Here is a 24,996-nt window from a genome sequence, read left to right on the forward strand (position 1 = left end):
TCGGCACGCGAACCAACACGATCGTACCAGGAAAATTCACACGAGAACCGCAGACGCGCACTCATAACCGTACGAGCTCGAGAGGAACTGCCGGAAGCCCCTTCCACATGGCCGGCGACAATTGGCGGCACGCTGCCCAATTGGCCGCCATATGACGAATCAGCGACACGAGCGCATCACGTCGACCAATTGCGACGCGGCGGCGCGGTTCTCGGCCATTGCGCGCTCGATTCGAATGTCTGTAACGGGACTAAGCGGGCATGCGAGAGACACATGATGGTACTTGTTAATTAACTGAAATTGCTGCCGATAACGATAATGGCGAACTGTTGTACTTCTGTATCTGACGATTGCCTGAAATATACATGGCAAATTAATTATCAACCCTTATCGCACGTAAGCACATTTCTCGTTTCTCAATATTTAAAAATATCGTCGTTAACAGAGTGGTATAATGATTTTTGTTTAGCCTATAAAAATTCGTTTTCGCGCGATAGTGATGAGAGTTTAATAGAAAAAGTAAAATTAAAAAAAAACATGAGAATATAAAGCAGAATATTAAAATAAACGTTATCAATTTACTGTTATCGCGCGTAAACACGTTTCTCATTTCTCAATGTTTAAAAATATCTTCATTAATAGAACGGCAGAATAATTTTCCTATAGTACGTAAAACATCCGTTTTTGTATGTGATAATAACGGTTTAAGGAGATCTTCTACATTAGGAGGCCGAAAACGAGGTGATTTTTCATAATTTTTTTTTTTCATATGGAAGATTAATGTTTATCGACTTCAAACTTTTTGCATGTTTCAATATAATTATTATAGAGTACGTACACAATTTTTATGTGAGAAAAAGTATTCTAAATAATAAAAATATAAACATTTAGTTTAGTGGCACGACGTAACAATTTTCTATACATCCAGCGGCTGTAATTCTTGCCTGAATCAAAAAATTAAAAAAGATTTTTAATTTATATAGAATATCATCCTATGTAAATAATTAAAAAAATATATACGAATTATAATTTTGTCCGATTTTAAAGAACAAAATTACGATTTTCACTAAGTAGCAACCGTTTGTTTAGGCAAAAAAAATTAGCTAAAGAATGAGTCCTAAAAGAAGTCAATCGGACAAATATTTTCTTCTCAATCGTGTTCACAAAATTTTAAAAAATGCAAAAAAACGATTTCGAGAAAAACGCGTTAAAAATTTTCGATGTATATATACACTGTATATATAATCTGTATATACAAGCGCAGAATTTATACTGAAGGACTTCGAATTTCGTTCTAAAATTTTTGAGGGACATGTTCTCGTAGAGTACTATCAATTTATAGAAAAAAAAATCGAATTTTTTAATCCTCTAATGTAGGAGACTTCCTTAAGAAAATATAGATAGAGAATACAAAATTAAAAAAAAATTTAGAATTAAAAACAGAATATTAAAAACATATGTTATAGAAATGATTTTGCTTTAACAAATGCAAATATTTTTTGAAAAATAATCGTTGTTTGCAAATTTGTATCTAAGATAATACGCGGAACAATAAGCAATCATCAGCTCATATATCATATATCTTATTTTAATAGACTAATTTTAACAGACTAACTAAACATTTCGTTTGTAAAATAATAATAATAATTTTTTTCACTGTATCTTTTTTTTTCAAATTTAAGATAACATAATTTTCTAATACTAAAGTTACTTTATTATTTTTCATTAATTTAATTAGTGGATGAATAATCTTTATCTTTATCTTTTAATTTTTCATAATTAGAGTAATATATACCGTTGATTACTACATTGCTCTGAAACAATATTATCCATTTTTTGCCATAAATAATCATGATTTAGAAGCTTTTCCTTCGTTTCTAGACATAATGAGCATTTAAAAAATTGCTTATCTAATAATATAAAGATTTACGATGTCCAATTTACGCTAACGAGACTCGTTTACCTGATATTCAACATTTCCGCTTATCGAGAAAGCGTTAATAGCGTAAACGGTGCTTTTTATTACCTTTATTGAACATCAATTTCCATTTTTTGCAATGCTACCGATGCGGGTTAAAATCAATTTCAAAGTCAATTAGAGAAACAGGTTTTCTCGTACGGTATATTCGTTAGCATATCCGCTACTTCCGTCAACTTGCTATCTTTCGAACTTCCATGTTCATTAGACTGTACATGAGTCACAATAATGAAACTCATTTTCTATTTAGCGAAACCCAACTGATCTCGATAACGATTTAAAAATTACGATTTTAGCGCCATCAACATTTTTAAAGCTGCAGTTGATCATAGCTATGGCTTCGCACAGCGACATGGCATATAGGTCATTAATAAAGATAACGTATCTCCGTGACATAAAAAAACGGGAGAAACGCGATAATTTATCTGTGTGACATTCTACCGACAAGAAAATAGCAGCTCTGACTAATCTCGAACTTTATTTATCCATGTAAGATCACGGATGTAACGGATGATCGATGCTACAAGTGCTCGCTGTACTTCTGTTACCAAGGAGAGTAGAATGAGGAGGCCATTTGTGGATCGTACGTAAGTACGAAAAGCGGGTCATTACAGGATGTACTCTTTAGACCCCTAGTCTGTAACTCTTAATGACAGTATCGTTATGTTATCGTTGTGCAGGTATTGTATATGATAAAAAAAACTGCAGTTCAACGATAGTATAACGGTACTAACACTGTTGTTAAGAGTCAGAAAATGGAGATCTTAGTCATGTAAATCACATCGAATGCACTATGCATTCGAATGCGTTTCAATTTTATTCTTATATGCGTTGCATTTGCATATGTAAGAAATGTGATATGAAAACTATATATAACACATATCTACCAATAGCTGCGTACAACAGACTTGCTTTTTCGTACTCTCAAAAAAAGCGATATTGTTAACAAGCGATACTGTCCACTGGAGTTTCTAGAACTATGTCCCCATTGCAAATTTTAGTAATGAAACATTAAGAAAGATCAAGAAACTTTTGGCAACAAGCAACTTTTGGAAAACAAACAAAACTTTTATAAGAAACATCAATAAAAAGTTCAGGATATAATATATAATATTTTTATCAATAATTTTTTAACTTGAAGTCATGTAATTATAGATTAAAATTATATTGAAGAGGACTCAGAAAGGTCGGAACGATTACGTTTTTTTTATTTATATCTCTTAGATAATAAGTTTTATGCATGCGAAGTTTCTCGTTGTGTTGCAGCAATCGGGACATAGTTTAATGTTAAAAATATATTTCAGCGTTCGAAAAAATCGAAGATATTTTGCATCATTTCTCAAAGACACATAAAATACTTCATACTGCGGTATGTATAATAACTAGCGCAATCTTATCGCAGAGCATACGACGATGATTACATCGTGTTATGCGACGATTAATCCGCTGACATATCGCTGACATGTACACTTCTCGATTTCGTCCGTTTCGGTCCTCTATGACTTTCCGGTATAAATGAAGATGGAATCTTTGAATCATCTCTTGGGAGGCCGATTAAAACGCAAAGACACGGCTCAATTTTTACGTAGACCAAAAATGTGAGCGGCGAACGAATTCGAGATGTAGTTCGCCAACGACACGAACAGATTGCTCACCGCGTGATAAGCGTAACCGTATACCAGCACGGCGCACAGCCGAGCCTTTACAACGGACAAGTTGCACTTACTAGCAGCTCGCGGCGAGGGTGGCGACTCGTCATCGTCCACGACAGTATGCATGCCAGCGGTCTCGATACGCGCGACGTCGTGGTCGTCGTCACCGTGGTCGCGCAGCGTTTCGTCGTCCGCACCGCGAACGTCTTTATCATTCGGTCGGACACGATTGTCTAGATCATCATCGTTTACTACCGAATCCACCGGGCAGACGTTCGCGTTATCGCGGTTAGAATAATCGTTGTTGTCGTTCTTGTCGTCGTCGTCGTTGTTGTACTTCTCAATTTCTATCGACGGTTTCTCGCTCTCGGGGGTAGGATCGAGCGACGACGATGTGGCGAGGGCCGGGTAATTGTTGTCATGCACATCCTCGCCGGCGTCCACATCAGTCTCCGGACCTATGTCCGTATAATCATATTCAGCATCGTCGTCGTTCCGGTGCTTGCCGTTCCTGGTCATACCGCACACGGAATTTTTCAAAAGTAAATCGAAATCGGGGCGATCCATGTCGTCGTCGATCAGCTGTTTGATGTAGGCCGGTTTTACATCGAATTCATCATGATTCGACGGGATCGGATTATTCGGATCCATGTTGTTTAGTAATAGACCATTCGGTGCTTGATACGTCAGAAGCGGATTCGAGCGCGAAGCGATCTCGATCGGCGGCGTCAGGAACACCACGATTACCGTGATATTATCCAAGGAACCCGCACGCTTAGCACTCTGCAGCAAAGCCTGATGTACGTGTTTCAGGTCGTCTGAAAATATAAAATAGCGTTCGTTAGAATTTTCTTGCGGTTGTACTTTGGCATCAACTATGATTACGTCTTATGCCCAATTTCTTCACTTTCAGATAAGTTGCGGAGAACCTTATCCAGGAAATATCTCCATTGTACTCTGAGAAATATCTCTTGGATAAAATTATTTAGAGATGAAGAATTTAGGCACTAACTCGTAAAAAAAAACAAATTTTTTGATGATAAAGAAATATATGGGTTCTTAAGAGCTATTGAAGTTTTTGTTATTAGTTCCTTTTTAAGATTTCTTTAAGTTTAAAATTGTGACAAATTGTAAAACATAAAATTATTACAAATCGTGATTATTTAAAAAAAATCTTAAGGTCACCAAAGTTCACCATTGTTCCAGTTACGGATTAATTACTATTATATCGTCAAGCATAAATTAGAAACCGTTGCGTGGTCTCATTGTTAAGTCTTCTACGAAATTTCGTGGAAACATTTCGAAGTAGAAGACTTGATACGAAAGAGAGCAAAAATCTAACACTGGAAAAAGAGTCGAGTAGTAGCTATCAAATGTTGAGCGAAATAATTTCCAAATATTCGATTCATATAACGAAAAATTTGTGTTACATTGAACACATCTCACGTGTTCCAAACGGTCCACTTAAATTTATATATTAATTTAACACAAAATAAATATGTTAGAAGATAACAGAAATATCATTTAAGAAGATAAATACAAAAAAGTAGTATTGATACATTAAATAAACCGTGAAAGTATTTTTTTTTTCAATAAAATTCATATTTATAATATGCTAAATTAATATACTTTATTCATTAATCTTAGAATTTATATATTTAAACATTATTTTTATGTTTGTCCACTTGTCATTTTGACACTAAAAAATGTTGAATATTAATTTAACACAAAATTAAATAAATTTAAATAACATAATCATATTATGTTAAATTAACAATCGAATGTTCAACATAAAATTTTAACAAATATGTGAGCGGACCGTTTTCAACACAAATACAAAATATTTTTTACTATGTGTTATATTAACCGAACATTTGATTGGAATTATTTAACTCAACACTTGATAGCTATTATTTCACTTTTTTCAGTGCAGACATATTTTTCATATTGCGTTGTTCCGTAGACAATTAACTTGGCGTGAGTCATGGTAATAAAAGTACGGTTTATAGTCAGCGGAGTCAATGGCTCGTGAATAAATCGAAGCTCGAAGATCACGCGATCGCGTTGAAGACCTTCGTAGCATTGCGATATTGTTTCCTACAAAACACAAATTTATGTAATTGCATAATTCTTCAGGATCACTGCAAAGACAATTTGCAGAATTATTATTGTCACACTTTTCATCTGTATTATAAACTGGATGCAACACAATCAATTATCGTTTGCCGGATCAATGGATTCTATAATATCTCTTGAATATTTAAATGTCTCATGTCATGCAGATTTTACGGTACTTTTACCGAGTACTGCATTTACTTCTTCAAGTGACAATAACCACTTCCTGTTTCTCACACGCATGGATATTCATAAATTTGAATGTTCCGTAACTTTAGATTACAGGACATTTCTTTATATTGCTGTTGCTGCACAAAGATGTATTTTACATGAAAAAACTGTCATGAATATAAATTATATATCGTATCTTTTTATTTTTCATTAACTCTTTTTACTGTTATATTTTGTTTAAGAGACGGAAAAATCCAGGGAAATATTGAAACTGCTAGATATATAAAGTCAGATTTAGATTAAGCAAACGAGCGTGTACGAAACACAAATGAACAAGTTGCATCAATGAGTTCGAACTGCGATATTCCTGGTACCTTTCACATTCATTAAAGTAAGCTATTCATTCGCGTTTGTTTGCTTAGTCTGGATCCGGCTTAATGCGTCATACTAAATTTTTTTTTTGGAACATGCCTTTCTCAAATGGCAATTTTATTTCACATTTAGCGAAATAATAATAACAATTATATAAAGTGATGACAAATATACCAGTTTTATATGTAGAATTAATATGCACAATTGAGTAACGGTTTTATAGTTAGTTACATATAAAACTTGTTGTTACCTTTACAATTATCACTTTTTCTCTAAGTGCAAATTTAAAAAGAAAGTTTCAAACTTTCTTTAAGTTTACAAATTCTACAATACATTAATCACATAGACTGATAACAACCTTTTTTTTTTCATTTTGAAATTAAGTTCGGACACGTCTTTCTTTTTTTTGTATTTTCAAATTTGCACGCAAGGCCCTTTCACATACGTACGCTTTTCATGTATAGAACATCAAAGATTAAAAATTCGGATATCGCATGTGTTCGAACGTCAGTCAAGAGTAGGGTTGCTGATTTGCTTCGAAGCAGAGTTAACAAAGACTAATGTTTTTTTTTTAGAATAAAACATTGTGTTTCTTTTTAAACATGTTTTTAATGCTTCAAACATGCTTTAAACAGTATTATTAAAAACATAGATTAAACATGTTTTGAACTGTTCAAAACATGTTTTTTACTACATCGAAGGCATTCAAACTTCGAAGCTTCTGCATTAAAATCTTCAAAGCTTTGAACTTTCTAACCTTCAAAACAATCTGCAGAACTCCCAAAAATTAAAATTCTACAATTACTAATAAACCTATTGATTCATGCCATTTTGAGTATAATAACTGCGATTTGAATCTGTTTATCTGAATCGACTATCTTCGAAACTTTAATTGTTAATAACCTTTCAACTAAAGATGTGCAAATAAAGAATCGACTTATTTCGGAATGTGCAAACGAAAATCTATCGATTGAGTTAAATCTATTTTCCTCGTAGTTGCAGAGTTAATATGAAATTAGCATCCTATAAAATTGTTTTTTAATAACTTTTCCATCAGAAGTATGCAAACGAAAATTACACGTACCTATACGTGTAATTTGCAAATCGATGAGCAATCGAACGAGCTAGAAAGTTAATTTTTTTCAAAACTTGGGAGATCAACACACAATTTCTCAGTAAGCTTAACCAGAGATTGGTGAAAGAAATCCTTATGCTCGTTTCTACCAATGTAGATTAGCTTTAATTTATCTTACTCTTCATCTTTTTTTAATTCTTAAAATTAAAAAAAGATGAGTTATAGTTAAAACAAGATTAAAATTAAACTACATTAATAGAAACATGCATTAATATGCTAATAAATTTTATATTAATTTAGATTACGTGATAAATCAGGACAAATGTCATTCCGCCTAGGGTTCTTTTAGGACATCTCTATAGACAGCCAAAAATTGGAATGTCCCGCAAAATTTGCAACATCCCGATTTGGAATTTTGATCATCCTAATTGCATCAGTCATTCTCGGACAGTGATTTAGGAGGGTGGAGGTTTCGTGACATCGCGCGCAGCATATTTTGCGATTGCAGATTCACCGAATCAGGGAAGGTACCAACCAATGCGGCAATATATTGTGCGGCCCTGGTAGAAAGTACGTTGACCTACGCGCTATGCAGCCTATCGACGCCTGCGTCGTCCTCCCTCTCATCCGTCGCTCCTTCTCCGCCCCCTCCCTCCCCCACTCTCATTTCATTTCTCCTCTTACCCCGTTTACCTCACCTCGCACGCTCACCTCTCGTCTTCTCTTTCATTCTCTTGAATTCGCGCTCTAGTGACTTTATTACACTGCAGAAACGTTCGCTCATCATCAGGGTGGAGGAGAGGGAGGAAAAAGGATATTAATTTTCCATCGGTTTGTTTTTCGACGTATACCCGCTACTACCCCTGCTGATGGTACTCATCCAACAATATCGTGTTTCATCGCGAAGAAAATTCCTTGACATGATAAAATTCTTTCTTTCATTCGAAAACCGATATGTAAATCAAGGAATAGATTATTTCTATAGACTATGTTCTAGTTTTACTATCTGCAAGCATCTCTGAAATTTTCTTAAGACTGAAAGAAAACTTCTACTGATCCTAGATTCGATATTAATCTCTGTACTGAGAAAAAATTATGGTTGAAAATGAATGAATCAGAAAATTTTATTAATCATATCAATTAAAATTCTGATTATCTCAATTAGAATAATAGATTCTAGGAATCAGGAAATTTTAATTTGTCCTTCAACTAGAATTCCAATTAATGCAAACAAATTCTTTCTAGTGTAATTCAAAAAGGTTATACTTAATTCTCTTTCATAGGAAAATTCTGCATTTATCTCACCTAGAATTATAATAGATTCTACCAGAGAATTCTGATTTGTTTTTTCAGCCAGAATTTCAATTAATGCAAATCTCTATTTCCAGTGTATAATTCAGGGAAGCATTATAAATTCTTTCATAGAAAAATTCTTTACACCAACGGTATAAACACCATCAACGCTAAGAGTCATTGGGGATATCCGGATATGGTGTGCTGGGTGACGCATTGGACGACCATGGGGATGTCCCATCCTATGTCCCATCGATTGATAATCGGATGTGTCCACAATGAATATGTACGAGCTGATGGCAGGTGCGATAATTGGCAGGTACCTATCCTCGACGAACACGTGCTTGCAAATCGAATCGTCGCGTTGCCACGACAGCGCAAAACTGCGAATTTTGTTCGTTTTTCGAGGAAAATAATATTACCGAGGAAAAAGCGAAAAAAAAACTTCATTACGTGCACCATCGATTGTTCGGGGATTGAACGAGCGCGAGTCGCATCGTTAACGCAAAGAGGGAGGGTGTGAATGAAGGAGAACGTGAGCAAATGATGTCATCTACCGCCGCAGGACAACGATTATCCCTCTTTTATCTTCGCCTGACAAAGCGATTGGATTTTTTTTTGACCTAGGTCTCCAATATTCTTCGCGTTAAACCATAAAAAATAGGGCAGACCGTTCATTTAAATCTCAAAGAATGTATTTATTCCGTTTTTATTTTTCCCGTTCGATATTACACACTAAAAAAATATTAAATTTTAATAAATATTTGTTTGAATAGTTCTATAAATATTTACTAAATATTTACTAAACATATATCTATTTGATACTGTTAATTTTATTTAATCAGTTTTTTTATTAAATAAATATTTATATACTGTAAATTAAAATTTACTTAGCATTATTAATATATATATATAAATTTAGTAAATTTTTTTCGGTGTATAAATAATATGTTTATTTTTATATCGGTTTCATACAAAATTTGAATAAAAAAGGAAACAGTTTACAGTTACAGATGATATCGAATAAAGAGTTCATTGTGACAGAAAAAAAATTGCCATGGACGAATCTAGGTGTCTTTTATGCGACTGTCAAATAATCTTGCTGTTACAGAGGGTCAATGAATTTTAATCCCGTCTTTTTCTCATCTATTCAATATGATGACAGAAGTGACTAGTCAAGGTCACTTATAGCGACTGGTCGCATACATTGACAGTAAAGCTACGATAAAACTAATGAATGAAAGCCTCGTGCAAAGATAGCACAACGCACGCTACCTAACTCGAGGGGCTGTGCACGCACACGTAACATAACAACATATCATAACGATCCCACATGGTGAGTTGAAGGATAGCCTTACAGCCCTAAGCGACCGTATAGATAGCGTTAACACGCAATACAATAATCAAATTGTGGATGATGTTTTATATCTTGCATCACATTAAGCTTGATCTGAATCTACCTAAGGCCGGAATCAGACTATGCATTGAAGAATAAGATTGAAGACTGAAAGATTGAAGTTTGATCAATCAGAACAAAAGGAGTCAAAACTTCTTTGTCCTCATTCCTGAAATTTCAATCCTTAAACATATCTATGGGGATTTTTTAATTAATCAAATTAATTTAAGATCATTAGTGGTTTTCTTTCAAGTTTTGGAAATGTACGTAAAACTATAATAAAAATTTAAAAGTTTAAAAGTTACAAATATATAGTTACTTATTTATATAAATTGTTAAATTAATTTGTATACTTAAAGGGATAATTATAAAAATTAAATGTCAATAATTTTTAAAACAAAATAGTCTTTATGCAATTTCCTACTAAAATCGATTTTACAAATGGATAAAAAAATCCACGAATCAAAGAAAATGCGTGTAATATTCTGTGTCGTTAATATAAAATAATGATAACATAGAAAGAGCATTGACGTCGAGTGAATTTTCTGAATTGATTTTTTTATGTACTATAAGGTCCTGTTCACAATAGAAGAAAATTTAGAAATACGAATTATTAAATATTAGAAATTAAAAAATTAGAAAATAAACATAGAAACGTATCACACAATGGATATCGCACAAATAAAATATAAGACATATATTCATAGATCTTATATCTTATTTATATCCATAAGTTAAGTAAATTACGTTTAATCTCTAATTTTTTTATTTGTAATATTTAATATTTATTTCTGTTCCTATTTTTTTTTATTGTACGCAGAACAGTTAACGCGTTCGTGATCTTACATTTTTCCTCGTGATTATTATTCAACTGCACAAACTCACTAACGAGGTTCCACGTATGAAATGCGCAATCAGCTCGTCGTCAATACCATTTTTGAATCATTAATACCACCGCTAAATACGCTGCTTGAATCAATAACTTTCGAAATATTATAACTGAAATCGTCGAGAGAGAATTGCTCATCTGTAATTTTAACCATCCACTTGAAATCATATTTTTATTCCCTCCGTCTGCAATCTGGTTCTTTTTCGTTCATCATAAGATTTTTTACTGTTCTAGATTAAAAAAAAAAATGTTGAAAAATTCAAGATACTTTTCAATTACATTACATTATTCTATTATATTACCAAATAGATATTACAAGTTTTAAGGAAGGAACCGGACTCCACCCTCTATTATTTCGAAGAAATATGAGAATGATATTTTACTTGTGCCAAAAAGTTCCAGAGGATCAATTGTGTTTCTTGAAATGACGTGAAAATTACAAAAAGTAAGTAAAATTACTAGAATAGTAAGGCAATACAATTTTGAATAAAATAAGATTTAAATTAAATTTTCGAAGTTCAAGATTTTTTGCTATTTGATATCCCCTTCAGTATCTTCCACACAATGATTACAGGGTTACCTTTCAATCTCAAAAATTGGATTCAAATTTTATTTTATTCAGACTTGTACTATGAATTGTACTAATTGTTTGAAATTGCATCACCTTACCCTATTTATCAGCGGTCATCACTTGTTAAATTTAGTCACTTTTTTCGTAATTTTCACCCCGTTTCAAGATACATACGCGATCCTTAGATTACAGATGAAGAATTAAGTCTTAAATTACCGTTCACGTTATACATTTTACATTATCCGAAAACAAAGTGCCTTTCATATGATCGGTTACAAAGTCTTGCAAGCCAGGATAGACGCGCGTGCGGACTCTTTGCAGCCAACGACGATATGAATTACACGGAAATATTGAATTACGCATGTCGGTAATCCATGCAGCAGCGCGACAACCGCGAGGAGAAAGAAGAGGAGACTACTTGAGATTCTTTTACATCGGTCGTCTCGTTCGGCCGACCGATAGGAATTTGCACGACGATTTGCCCGTCTCGGTCATGAATTCTCGGCAAAACATCGTCCGCAATTTTCTTTTTCTTTTTTTCCTCTCCTCGTCAAAACGGTTGCTCTCTATACTGATATGAATTATGTAGGTGGCACACACGTAGGTATCTAGATTCGCTCGCGGAACGATCGTTGAACCAATGTTCATCGGAGCCGACTGCCTGCGTCCGCCTAAGGTTTACCTTGTACAAGTACTGAGTAAATCAATATTTTACTCTGTTATCACATATCCGGTGATTTAAAAAGGATCGCGGAGAATCTCGACATATGGATTTGACAATTTCTAATCCAACGTCGACTTCACGATGCTGCATTTCGATGCTCGGCCGATCTAACGCTTCGAATCACCAACCGGATACTCGCCTATGTAAGTAAATCTGTACGAAATATTTTCGTAACGTCAGTGCCGAATCCGAAGAGAAATTATGCTGTTGCACGAAGATTGGAATGTACAAAAAATATATATATATCTTATTTTATGCATAATATAAGAATATTAAGTGTACGCTGAAAAAATTATGTTATATCGACGATACATTAAGAAAATGTCTGGTTGAAAATGGACGAATCAGAAGATTCTGATTATATTAATCAGTATTTCGATTATTTCAATTAGAATTCTAGTAGATTTAACCAGAAAATTCTGATTCCTCCATTTTCAACCAGAATTACTTCCAATTAATCCAATCAGATCTTTTTCTCATTGCATTATTTTAATTGAAAATAATTTTGTTAATGAACAAATACATTATACTTCTGTTTTAATAAAATTTTATTTGTTTCATTAACACAATGTCAATACATCTTATTGATGTTATTACATCAATAAGATTATTTTCAATTAAAATAACGCTGTTGACATAACATTATTTTTTTTAGTACAATATTCCCGAATACGCAGTTGTTCAAAGAAATGAGTACTTTTGTGGCCAGAAATTTGTCCCAAATATTAAAAATTAATGTAGAGTCACCACTAAAAATTTGTTTCAAATTTTGAAGATCAATATTCACCTATTATACGCAATGTTGTATCTGTTATATCTAATATTCTGATGTCATGAATTCATGTATTGTCAGAGAATGGAAACGAATATCTTCTGTTCCTTTAATTTTTTATTTTGCACGTGTATTTAACTTAACACAAGGTATGTATAGAACAAAATTTATCTTCTATAAAATTGACTAGACACGATTAAATATAATTTTTAAAATCCATCAGACTCAATTACAATAGGATTAAAGTATTGGATTTGATTAAAGCGAAATTTACTTAAATTGATATTAGTTCTCTCTTTGATTGGTTAAATTGCAATTCAATCTCAATCCTAATCTGATATTTATATATAGCTTAAATTATAAATACAAATTTCTAGTGGTGGCTCTAAATTTCTAAAATATGTGCACAGACAATTAAATTCGCAATGTATAATGAATTTGTTGAATAGTAGCGAAATACTTGTAAAATGTGTACTACAATAGAAAAATAAGATATCGTTTCTTGTTGTTGTAGGCAAAAAGTGTAGCTTTATTTCTTTATTAGTTATTTTATTGTCAATATTTTTTTGGAAATTTTGTACTGCGCATAAATTAATCACGAGGAGGAAAGAAAATGTATACATCATGCTTATCAAAGAATAAAAAATTTTTAGTTGCTATGCAAATATAATAGATTTTTTTTATTGATTCGAGTCCTCATGACTATCGGGCAAATTTTTAATGTTTCAAGATGTTCGAAGACTCGTTAATGTCTATCTATAGATTAACTTCAATCTCGATTAATTTGCTCTTTATCTTTTACGCGTAAAAGTAGAAAAAGGTAAAAAACAAGTTAAATTGAGATTAAAGTTGAGATTACATTGGTAAAAATCAATCAGAATAACTCGTTTCATAGAATTATCAGGAGGCAAGATTTAACGTTATCGATAAATAAAATATCTCGACAGTTTCGCAGATGTTATAAAAAATGTTTTTTTTTTTCAAATAGGATTTCTTCAATCATGGAAACGAGAATGGCTTAAGTCCATCTTTCAGATTAATTTTATTATTTATTAACCGATTAATCTCGGTTTAATTTAGCTTTAATCGTTTTTAATTCTTAGACTTTTAGATATATAAAGAGTAAGTAAAAATCAAGATAAATATACATTAATAGAAATTGACAGAAAAAGGCGTGTTTTATTTAATACTGCGTTCAGAAATTTCACTCGGTTACATACAGAAATAATTTTATTAGGTCCGTTCATGTTATTAGAATTTTGTACACTCAACATTTTCGCTTTTCAATATACGAATATATATTTATCTCATTTTAAGTGCACAATTTTTTAGAGATTTCAACGCGAACAATTCTCTTGTTTAACATTCGGTGAATAAGAATAAAATAATATACCTTGAATTTCTGAGAATGCATTTCCTGGGGATATTATATTTTAGAGCAATCTCGAAAATGCGTGCGATCAAAAAAATTCGAATAATTAAACAGAATATTCGCTCGAATATTCATTTATTTATTAAACGAAGATCCTGCTCAAAGATCGTCTTACTTGCTAACCAAATATGAGACTTTAATGCCCATTTCTATACCAATATAGTTTAATCTCAGTTCAATTATTATCTTTTTTTAGTTCTTAGAAAAATATACATATTTTGAATAATATTTTCTAGTTCTCAAGAAAAATATATTTTGAATAAAATTTTTCTTGGAGAGGATGTTTAGGAATGTAGCCCTATATGGCTGTTTTGGACAATGTAGATTAATCTCGGTTCAATTTACTTTTTATCTTTTTTAATTTTTCTAAGCATTCTATCTTTTCTAATTCTTCTGAGAACTTCTGAGATTTTTTTTTCTAGTTCTTAGAAAAAGATAAGTAAGTTAAACTGAGATTAAAGTTAATCTACATTGTTAGAAACGCATAGAGCTACTTACTAAATTTCAAAACAACTCTTTCCAAAGAAAATTTTACTCAAAAATATATTGTAAACTATATCGGGTTTTTTCTACTTGATGACAAAAGTTGACACAAATATCATTTTTTGTTATTCTCTGAATGTCAAGAAAGATAAAAGATGTTTTGTGTCTACTTGTATCACAAATAGAAAAAATCCATTATATCTAGTAAAATTTTTTTGGAAAGGATGTTTCGGAATATAGCCTTTCCTACGCCTTTTCGCAAGCCCTTCCAGAATGTCCTAAGGTTCTTTTTAGCTGAATTTCTTGTGCACAATTAATTTCTCTTTTATTTTTTTCTCTCCAACAATCCAATGTAAAAAGATAAAGAGAAAAGATAAATCATAAAGAATTTTAAGAGGGTCAATCCTGTAACTTTTTCTAGAACGGTAACATGAAGAGTGAAAATTTTTTTATACGTATGCACGTTTTATACACGTACATAAAATATACATACATACATAAAAATTTTCACTTTTCACGTTTCCGCTCTAGTGATCGAAACTCAGCGAAAAAGAACAGGTTTTTAAATCCTTTCCACAACAATAAAAAAATCCCTCCTCTCTGTCCTTTTCTTACAAAAGAAAAGGACAGTATAATTATAAACAAAGAATCGAACTTTTGAACGTTCTCAAGAACGTTCAGAAGAAGGACAGCGAGAATCGCGAAGGGATCGAGCGAAGGAAAAGTAGTTGCACAACGGCAATGACTCACTCTGCCAGTAGCGACGAACGATCCCGGCCGACTCAGGCCGATTGCAGGCAGCTGAATCCGCAACGCACCACTCGTGTCGTCACCGGAAGCTCGATCGGCTGACGGGACTGTCGCGAGGGCGTCTGTTCCACTGGCGACGAAATCTCTTACCGGCGTAGCAGACGCGCGACTCGAACCGGCTTCCACCGGCTCTCCTCTCGCGCGTTCGCGGACAACGATCGCGCGGAACACGTAAACGCTATTCGCTTCGCGCACAAAACGAAACGGACGGATCGCACGCGGCGATCTCCTCTCGCAAGACCGGCGCGATTACAGGTGTTCGAAAAACTTCCAAAGCGCGTATAGACGTTACTACGCTCGAGATGCTGATCGCAACGTTACACCGGGCGTGGCGGATCACGACTGATTTTCGCCGGGCGCTGTTCTCTCTCTCCCTCTCCCTCTCCCTCTCCCTCTCGCCGCGCCGGTCCACCGATCCGCCGCGCCGCCACGTTCCGCCGGATGTCGCCACTGCTGGTCGGCACCCGTCCAATGACGAGCGATGACTCACGCCAACCCTCGTGCGTCGGCCAGCCGGCTACCCCCACCCCGTCATTTATGCGTCTTATACGGGGTGTTCGTTTGGTAACAGACAAGGTTTTTTTCTGAACCAGAGTATACTTTTGGAATTTAAAGTGAAATAGGTATATGTTTGATATTTGTCGAAAGCAAGAAAGAGAGTTCTAGTGCAGTCTAGTGCAGGAACAGAAACAGAACACACAACAGTGTGCATTGGTGTGCACTAAGCGGGATTTTGGAATTTTTAAGTCTTTTCCCGAAGGTCTTTTTGAAAACGTCTTGGAGCAGGATAGGCCATGATAACGTCAAATAACGTTAAAATGACATTAAAATGAATGGAAAAATGACTTTATGAATGGAAAAAAGGAGATACGATCGATATTTAAAAATAAGAGAATTATGAAAAAATTACAATTATTTCTACATCTCATTTAAAAGTAACATAAACAATTTAGCGGCGGTTTACTATCTGGATCAAGTTATTTCAATAGTATTTTTTTTATCTCTGTGCTCTAAAAGAAATGTATGGAAATGTATTATAAAATAACAAAAGAAAAAAATCTTGACTTTTAAAAATATATTAGGTGTTGGAATTAATTCGTAGCGTTTTTTAATGAAAGAATGTTATTTATTTCACATGAGCATTAAAAAATACATTAATGAAAGTACTTCCCATCACTTGTAAAACGCTACGAATTAATTCCAACACCTAATAGTTATGTCATATAATCATTTAAAGTACAAACATTAATATAAGTGCTATCCATCGTATTTTCTTAATAAACATTTTAAAGCTATATTTTGTTTTTAACACTATATTATCATGACTTTGGTTGTGTTTAGAAAAAATAACTTTGCAATTGTATTGTAAGAATTTTTAATATGTGATTAGTTTATACATTTAGATTCAGTGAGGAATTAAGGGCAAGACTAATCACATTCAAGAATTTTACAACAGTTGCAAAGCTGCTTTTTCTGCTGAGCAATCCTTACAGTAGTGATTTTATACTTCGATAGTATACACATACAAATATTTCAAATCTCAACAGATTTCTTTGGATTTTCTTTTTTTTTTTTTTGCTGCTACGATATTTTGCCAGAGAAAAATAGAGAAGATTCAATTATCCCTTTCACAAGAGACCTGTTTTATTTGTACTTTCTATATCCTCCCACAATTTCCTTCTTCTCGAACTTGCCCTCTTCGAAGTCTGAATGTGCACGTTTATGCGAAATTTTTTTCTGTCATCCGATATTCTTAAGGACACGCGATGACTCAACAGCCACCCTCGCCTACGTTCATAATTCCTGTCTCGTCATAACGAAAGAAAACTCGTTGTGGTATCATGGTTTTATCAAAACGAAATTTCCGAGACCTTAAATTATTGTTTAGATCTCAATGCTCCGTGGATACACGTGAAAATAATCTCGCTATGTTTATCGCGTCGATTGGTGCATTTTTCCATATTTGCGGTATCGAAGATTGTACTCATCAAGATTGTTCTACGCTGCTTTCACCAGCGCATAGAAAGTTTCTTTTTAACGAGTGCGATCGCTTTTACGTCGACGAGAGAGCGTTATTTAATGCAAACACGGAGAAACGCGAAGGGTGTGAAATGTATAAACGTCTCGGTTTTGTTTATATTTAATTACGTATGTAAACGACAATCTTTTCGCCCCTCACTCTTCCTTAAATCAGGAATGTGCAATCAATAGACGAGCCCGCCGGGTTTAAGAGATTTTAGGAAAATGATCGAAACAATTATTGCTATTTTAAGAAAAGGCATTCAAGCATAAAATTACTACGTACAAAGTATAGTTAAGTAATTTTGTTATTTTTGTTATAATATTATAATATTATATCATAATATCACATTATACATATATTACATTAATAGTACACTAAACCAAGAGAAAGAAAAATATTTGGTATTTGTAATTATAATTGCATAACAAAATAATTACGATTAGGATCTCCATCTTTTTTCCTGCTATAATGTTAATAATAATAATTATATTTATAGTCTTATAAAAAATATATATCTGGCATAAATGTCTATAAATTATACTTAAATTATAGTAAATGATCATTTTTCTTCTCTGTATGAATTATAATATTGTATTACACGTCCGTAGGATTTTCTTTCAACATAACTCTTAATTAAAAATTTAAACTCTTAATATTATTTTAAATAATTTACGCGTGATTTATTCTTCACAATTTGTTTTAACGTAAAATTCACTAAGCATCTAGCCACAACGTTAAGCATTAACCGATATGGAGAGGATGTATTTAATAATCTACGGATATATATTGTGCAAGAGAAATACGCTCGCGGGCATCCAAAAATATCCATCGTGCATTTATCAGTGTTGTACGAGAACAGGAAATATTTATCCTGTCGATCTTGCTGCCCTGCAAAGGATGTCTTAAGCGGTACCCACTTTTACGACCTTTCTTCCTGGGTTGGACCATGTCGTGCCCAAAGTAACGATAGCGTTAATTAACGTAATAAACGTGATACAAGCTATTTTTGAAAATTAGCCGCGAGACGTGGAAGAACGAACGGGGTCGTTCGAGTCTAATGGACAAGAAGATCACGGACCGGCAAACAACTTGACCAAGGACGTGTTTAAAAGCGTTCGCGCGGAATTTAATATTTTCTACGTGATGTGATGAATCATAGCTAACATTCCCACCAGCTGGAAAGACTCCCTCTTAAATCACGTTCTTAAATTATGTAACGTTGCGACCGACATCGCGAACAGCTACGAACTTTTTACGGGCGAATTCAAAACAGGAAGCAATAAGTTTCATATAAATTAAGTACAAGGAAACACGGTGTTGCGAGGCGCGTATTTTCTGTTATAAAAATTTTGTTCGACAGGCCATTTGTTGATCTTGCCATAATATTTTTAATATTTTTAATACGTACATTAAAAATCAAACCCGAATATTTTCTTATGGAGACTTTTAATTCCTGTCGTAATGAAAGAGTTAACATGCTTATATATGTACGAAAACATAAATCTCTCGAAAATATTTGTGGAAAGTACACATGTGCTAATAATAGTAGTGTTCTAACTTTGAGCTAATTATAAAACTGCGAGACTTCAAGAAGAAAATATTATAAGATGAACGGTGAGAGATACGTTAAAGACACAGTCAAGAAAAAAGAGAAGCAAAAAACAAATCTAAGAAGAAGAAAACAAATCTACAAGATTTTCATTCCATATTGGAAATCGAGTCAATTATAAAGCCGAGAAATAATAAATAAATATTGTAATTTTAAAATTATATTTAATAAAAAAATATAAATAATAAATAATAAAATCCGGCTGATGGATCAGTTAAAGATATATTTACAAAGAAACAACTGTAAGAAGAAAAAGTTGCTAGCGCGAATCGAAGGTTTCGTTCTCCAATCCGATTTGCGCGAAACAAATCAGAATCGTGCTAATTATAAAATCGGAGAATTTTAACAAGAAAATATTGTAATTATAAGATAATATTTAATAAGGAAATATAAATATAATATAAACGAACGATGATAGACGTTACAGATATATTTAAGAAAGAAATGAGAAAAAAAGAGCTGTTAACTCGGAGACTTTCCATTCCAGTTTATGCAAATTACAACTGGAAGAGGATCGAACGTACTAATTATAAAATTAAGATTTCAATAAAAAAAAATTATAATTATAAGATAATACTTAATAAGAAAATATATAAATATTATAATTTATAGATGAGCAATGATTGACGCGTTACAGATATTTATATTTTTTTTTTATGAGAAAAAAATGCGAAGGTTCTCCGTTTTGCACCGGAAGGAAGTCGAAACGTGCTAACAATAAAACTGTGATTGCGAGAGATTTTAAAATTGTAAAAATATATTGTAATTATAAGATATTATTTAATGAAAAAAATATAAATAATGTTGGACGATGATAGATTATTAAAGACAGATTTAAGAAAAAAAAGTTGTCAGCGCAAATCGAAGGCCTCGTTCTCCGTTCTCCGGTTCGTGCGAATCGCACCGAGAGTCGAATGTGACGCAACCGCACATCGCGCGCGGCGCGACTTCGCATCCGGGCGACTTCCAAGGAGGTGGAAACGACGGACGAATGAAAGGAAGGAGAGAGAACCGGCGAACCGTGGTGCTGCGGACGTACCGTGGCGTCTCCCCGCGTCTTTGCCGATTCACGAAGCAAAGCACGAAGGAGTTCGCTGTCGCACGTAGCATAAAGGTGATTCCAGACTAAGCCAAGAACGCGAACAAACGCGAACGAACGAGCTTGCTTTTATAAGCGAAATGCACTGCGAGTACGCACTGAAAAAAGAAGCTGATTGCATTAATCCGCTTAGCGGAGCATTTTCTAATGGGAAATGGACAAATCAGTATTTTATACACTGAACAAAATTTACTAAATCTTAATACATATTTCTTTGAACAATATCTATCAAGCGAACATTTGCTTACAGTAAATAAATATTTATTCGATAAAAAAATGATAGTTAAATCAAATTAATGGATTTTATATCAAATAAATATATGTTTATACTTAGTTAATATTTACTTAAAACTATTAAAATAAATATTTAGTAATTAATTAAAATTTAGTAATTAATTTTTAGCGCATTTAAATCTAATAAATTAATATGATCTAAATCCACTGGTTCGTTCATTTTCAACTAGAAATTTTTCTTGGTGCAAGAATGAGTTCAAGTTTATATCCGTGAAAACCTCTTATCGATACAGTCTTAACGGTTAAAAAAGCAAAAGCATTTCCTAAATTCATTCACAAACGTTCGTTCGTGATCGGTTTGGATTCACCTTAAAGCACCGTACAGAGCGCGAGCGTTGCCACATCGTGGCATTCCAGCCGGCATGAATCACCTAAGTACCTAACGTGGTCCGTACATGAAAATACGCGATACACCGCGTACGGTACATACACGTTGCCACGCGACGACAACCCGGCCGATTGCGCCGGCCGATCCGGCATAATCGCAGCATTACCGCGGCGAGGTAGAACGACGCATATCCTGGACGCATTAGTACTTGTCCGTCTAGCGGATTCCGTGCTCTCTCACCGCGAAGCACGTTACCTTTAATCGAGACACCAAATGTACAGGGTGTCCTGAAATCATCATTCAATCAAGTAGCGAGTAGGTCTATCATGTAGGTCTATCTGAATTATAAGAAAAAAAGTACGTACTCTCTAAATTCTTTAGAGTGGAATCTGCGAAGAGTGAAAATTCAGCCGATCTTAAAAAAGTGGCTTTTTAATTTTTTAAGAGTGAGATTTCACTTTCCACAGTGAGATTTAGTTTAAAAGTTTTCAGGAGTATGTACTTTTAAAAAAGATAATGATCCGAAAGCAGAAGAAAGCGGTATACTTTCTTTAAGTGTTAAATACGTTATATTTTATGAATATAAAATTTTAATTAATTAATTTTGCGAGCTCGTAAAACTAAGAGTATATATAAGTTTTAAAAAACGACCGGTCAACCCTGTAACATTCGTGAGTCTTTGATTCAGAGTCGTTTTTCTCGATTTAAAGAGATTCCAGCTTTAACATTGAGAAGCTTCTCACGAGCTGCATACGATTAAATACTAAGATCCTATTATTCATGTAAAAATTCAAATGTACAATAATCATATAATAACAATATATATTTGTATTTTCAATAATAAAGACTAACGTGAATCTCTTAACGGAAAATCAATTCGAAAATATTGTGACTCTTATAACGATAATTTGATTAAAGATTAAAAATAGGAGGATTGTCTTAAAACTGTATTTTTAGCGACATTCGTTAAAAATATTTCAAGCGCCAACCGATCGATCGGCGGGAATGACTCACGCAGTCCGGCATAATTGGCGAATTATGGGTGCACGTCAATACCGGTATGCCAGCTGCAGGCTTCGTTCTGGTGTGCAGGGCATCGGTTGCGGTAGTTTTCGCACGCAAAAATTGCGGTCCGTAGTCGGAACGCGCCCGTAACTCGTTATTAGTCCGTAACAATAAACCGAACTGAGTCTTGATTAAGCGACAACCTGGTAACGCGGATTGGAGTCTGGTATCGAAATGTGCGGAATTCTGAATTTTCTCTAATTTTCGCGTGATTTGATAGCTCTATTGCAATTCACTGCGCGAAAACCGTTTAATTCTACGATACAATATCGCGTTGCAATCTACTATTGCAACGTATCGTTCGCAGTGGGTTCAACCCTCCGATTTCACTTAGAAGTCAAAATGACTGCAATTTTCTTACAGCACTTACAAATGTAAGAGCACCATTATACGGATTGTTCCACAATCTGCAATACTTAATACTATATTCTTTTAGAAATTAATCAGAATGAAAAAAATTTTATTGTATATAAGAATATTTACAAATATTAAAAAAAGTATTTACAGAGATTGCAATAATTTTTAAGTAATAGAATTAGCCAATTTAAATCTATAAGATATATTATGATCTATATTAAATAATTTGTATAACATTCACAGATTCATCACCTCAAGTAAAAAGTAATTTGGCATTCATAGATACAACGGGCAGCGTCAAAGTTATATGACTACGTAATTTGCAAAACATTAAATCTAAAATTTACCTAGATAATATAAAAAATGTTTAATGTTCAAAAATATGAGGTGCGGCACGTCGAATTCTTTCGTCTCTGTCTAGAAAATATTCATTAATTATGAATCCAAATATGGCGTTTTTTCATTCACATGTATTTAATTTCATTGGTCAATTTTCCTTAAAATAATTATGATAATTCGAAGAAAATTTCTTTTTTAAGAACAGGTATTTATTAAGATAAGATTTCGTTAATACATTAATTACGTAATTCCAGCGATATTTCTGGTTAGTACTAACAAAGATCTGTATTCTACAATTACTTTTAAATAGAGTTCTGCAATTTTTAAATAGAGGCTGCAATTTTTTCAATTTTTGGTTTTTAGTATGAAAATAATTTAGCACGATAATTCTATCAATATAAAAAAAAATAATGACGGTTTCAATAACACTTTTTAGGTATAGTTCTAGTTATCAAAATAAAAAAATGTTCCGCATTATTTATACTAAAAAATCAAAATTGAAAATCCGGTGTGTTAACTTCGCGAATCTAACAGAATATTTTCTTTCTAAAATACAAGAAAAAGATAAATACTTCCACTTTTTACTACAGATCCCATTAGTATTACTTGAATTTTACGATTATATGCAAATTGAAAACAAAATTCTAACACTTATCAATTTTAATACACTTTAAATACACGGCAAATAAAATGTATAAATTACTCACCCCGTGGATGCTTCGCCGTCGTTCAAGGCTTCCTTATTTCCTCTGCTGTTTCTCATTTTCACTCATACACACTCGCGAAAACATTATTAATTACATGTTCGCACTTACCATTAAAATACAATAATTGCAGGGCACTTTGCACGACACTCTCGGGCGTTAATCACACTCACCGTTCACTTTATTACTTGCGTGCGGCAGAAGAAACGGCGCGAAAATATTACAATCGTGTCATACGCTATGATGCATTCGACGCACGCAAGATCTCGCAAATAAGCGGACAAATTTCAAACAGCGTAGATTTTCACCACTAATAGGGTGTGATCCACTTAACGCTGTGAATACTTCATTGACCAATCAAAAAATGCTTCAAAGCATTTGCAGCGTGAAGTGGCTCGTACCCATAAACAAACGTCAAATTTATGCCACGTATAATTGACAAATGCAGGCTTAATTACGACTACATTTACTAATTAGACGCATTGTAGCACTGCTCGATTCATTTTTCCAATTTCATATTTGCTACGTAAATGACCGAAAAATTCGGAAATAAGAATTTTATTCTGATATTGTACAATAAAATCGAAGAATTAGTAATTAATTAAGATGTGCTAAACAAATTTCAAAAATATATTGTATAATAAAAATTCAATATTTGTAACGTATTTTGAATCATAAATCCCATAATCACACATCATTAATAAATAAGCGACGATCATTGCTTTCCATTACTTTCGCTATTTAATTCAATATAATCGTGTAATATTTTTAATTCATATTACTAATCGTGTATTCGCACTTAAACAAAAAATTATATTTGGACAAATTCCAATTCAATCGGAGAAAATCATAATATGAAATCAAAAAAGTAATCAAATTTAAATGTCGCTGAGAAAGCAAGTATTACTCGAAAATATCGTAATAAGGTGATAATAATTGCCATTCTACGTCATTTTGATTCTTCGAAATAATTAAATAAATTGCGAGAAAAAGCTTCAATAAATACCTGTTGTCGATATACATACGTTCAAAAATCACTATTCATGAGAATTAATTAATCACGCGAGATTATCGTTGCTAATTATTCAGAAGGAATGATCGCGTTTCGAGAGATAACGCTGTACACGAAACGACTCGTGCTGTATTGTTGTCGGCTCCAGTGTGTCGCACGAAGACCGCCGTAAACAATACACGCCGCCGTCTGTAAACAATACACCGCGAAGGCCGCGCACCAACGTGTGCCAAGTAATTTTCTAAAATATTCAACACATAAATTATTAAAATCAACACTTTTCAACTATTTTAGCTGTTCTTTCATAACGTTAAATTTGAATATTGTTAAAAGTACGCGAACATCTGTTGTGTATTATCTGAATTTATTTGAACAGTAGATCTGCTTTGTAACATCCAAATCTTTAATAATTCATATTTTCTACTATAAAATA

At 33.3% G+C, this 24,996-nt stretch overlaps 1 protein-coding gene across 1 annotated transcript in view; it reads right to left on the bottom strand.

The window, feature by feature from the left end:
- LOC105151496 (uncharacterized) overlaps positions 1-24,996 on the bottom strand; it is a 70,734-nt gene that overhangs the window by 17,901 nt on the left and 27,837 nt on the right. The window contains exon 8 of the mRNA XM_087404149.1: positions 3,705-4,448. Within this exon, the coding sequence (XP_087260275.1) occupies positions 3,705-4,448 (744 nt within the window). The remainder of the gene's footprint in view (positions 1-3,704; positions 4,449-24,996) is intronic.

This window comes from Acromyrmex echinatior, chromosome 3 (assembly GCF_024713525.1).
Source record: "Acromyrmex echinatior isolate Ae372 chromosome 3, ASM2471352v2, whole genome shotgun sequence".
NCBI lineage: Eukaryota > Metazoa > Arthropoda > Insecta > Hymenoptera > Formicidae > Acromyrmex > Acromyrmex echinatior.